The sequence below is a fragment of the Protobothrops mucrosquamatus genome, unplaced genomic scaffold (genome assembly GCF_001527695.2).
Source record: "Protobothrops mucrosquamatus isolate PMUCROS unplaced genomic scaffold, P.Mucros_1.0 scaffold4036, whole genome shotgun sequence".
Lineage (NCBI taxonomy): Eukaryota > Metazoa > Chordata > Lepidosauria > Squamata > Viperidae > Protobothrops > Protobothrops mucrosquamatus.
In genome coordinates, this window is record NW_015389970.1 from 4,595 (window position 1) to 6,665 (window position 2,071).

At 38.8% G+C, this 2,071-nt stretch overlaps 1 protein-coding gene across 1 annotated transcript in view; it reads left to right on the top strand.

Moving 5' to 3' along the window:
* Positions 1-811: 811 nt before the first annotated feature.
* Positions 812-2,071, top strand: part of LOC107298508 (cytochrome P450 2J2) — a 26,442-nt gene continuing 25,182 nt past the window's right edge. Inside the window, exons 1-2 of the mRNA XM_015827888.1 lie at positions 812-996; positions 1,193-1,353. Coding sequence (XP_015683374.1) covers positions 837-996; positions 1,193-1,353 — 321 coding nt within the window. The 5' untranslated portion in view covers positions 812-836. The remainder of the gene's footprint in view (positions 997-1,192; positions 1,354-2,071) is intronic.

A 2,071-nucleotide genomic window follows, 5' to 3' on the forward strand; every position in this document is an offset into this window, starting at 1 on the left:
CCGTATATGGTCTAATGTCCAGAATATTATTTTGAGTCCTTTTTTAAATACAAGAATGCTGGACATTTATCAATTTCATAAGGACTACCAACAATTTCATGCACTTCTTTAGACATTTTCTTAATTTGTTTATACATACTAAAACTATTACTTTGCTTGCTCAGTCATTTTGTACCGTTGGACCTTGCACTTATCTTTGAAATATATTATTCTCCAGTTCCTTAATTTGAAGTTGTTTTTTAATTTAAAAAAATGCTTGTTTTTTTATACTACATAAATATGTCAGGTAAAGACTGTCACATGCTGGCTAAGCTTTTCTTATAACATTTTGTTCACTTGTTGTAGAAATAAGGGACTTGAGCCAGCTCTTTGAGGAAGGAAAAGTTTATTGCGCAGGTTCAGAGAGCTACACAAAGCAAAGGGTCTGAACCCCGAGGAGTGTTCAGAGCTCACATCTATAGTTTATGCAATGTATGCATTTCCTGACCCCTCTGGACCCCATATATGGTAATATTCTAAACATTCGTGTTCTCAGCATTCTTGATAGTATGGAAAAATACCAGACGGTTGAACATTGACACAGAGATAAAAATAGGGAACTGGCTACTAAGCAAAGCAAGAAACAGGATATGGCTTAAACGGTCAAGAACAGTGGGGCAGAATATTATCTTGAGACACAGCAATTTCTGGAATGCTGAATCCCTTCACTTTGCCCTACTTCAAACTTATTTGGTATTCTCACCAGAAATCCAGAGAGATATTTGGCAACAACTAGACCTAACTGGTTTTTTTTTTTAACATGAATGTTATCAGGAATCATTTATCATTGTCTGCTGATGCCCACAGGAATAATTTTTTCCAGTGGCCACACCTGGAAACAGCAGAGACACTTTGGCATCACTTCTCTGCGGAAGCTGGGCCTGGGGAAGAAAAGCATTGAGCACCAAATAGAAGACGCAGCTCAGACATTGGTAGAGGCCTTTAGAGAAACAAAAGGTATGCAATTTGGGGTAATCATAATGGCTCAAGTCCCTGCCTGCAGAAATATTTCCCATTGTGAGTATTTTGAATAAAAGCAATGCATTTGATTTGATTTTTCTATTTTTGAAACAATTGGTCCCCAGTTGTCTTCCTTCATCCACTTAGAAGTCTTATTCCTTAAAAATTCATTATAAAATATCTTCATTTGCAGGACAGCCATTTGACCCTTCATTTCCTGTACTAAATGCAGTTTCTAATATCATATCTGCTTTGAGTTTTGGACATCCGTCTGCTCCTGAAGATGAAAACTTCCAGAAGTTAATTCAAGCCCTTAATTTTGTCTTTAATTTCACTGGTAACATTTTCCACTTGGTAAGTCATGTTTTGTATTAAATAGACAAAGCTTCCCAAACCAAGAGTTTGAACCTACTATCTGGAGCAGCTATTTATATGCCCTATATAGACAGTAGAACATTTGTTAAAATGTTGAGACCCAAGTACTGTGTGATGGGGTGAGTTCCCATTCCTTCATCAGTTCCTGCCTGCCTAGCAGTTTGAAAGTATGCAAATACAAGTAGATAAATAGGTACCACTTCAGTGGGAAGGTTACAGTGTACCATGCACCTCAGCATATAGTCATGCCAGCCACATGACTGGGAAAGCTTCTTTTGACAATATCGGCTGTCTTGGCTACGATATAGAGATGAACATCACCCTCAGAGTCGAACATGACTAGACAGGGGAAACCTAACCTATGTTACTTTAACTCTGCCTTTTTAATTGTAATACTGTATCTTTTATTTTTCCCCTTTATGGATTACTGCCTTGTCATGGCGAAGGGGCTTGCACAACTCAATGAAGCTATGAGCTATGCTGTGCAGGGCCACCCAAGACGGACAGGTCATAGCAGAGAGTTCTGACAAAATGTGATCCACTGGAGAAGGAAATGGCAAACCACTCCAGTATCTTTGCCATGAAAACCCCATGGACAGTACTAAAAGGCAAAAAGATATGATGCTGGAAGATGAGCCCCTCAGGTCGGAAGGTGTCTAATATGCTACTGGGGAAGAGCAGAGGGCTAGTACTAGTA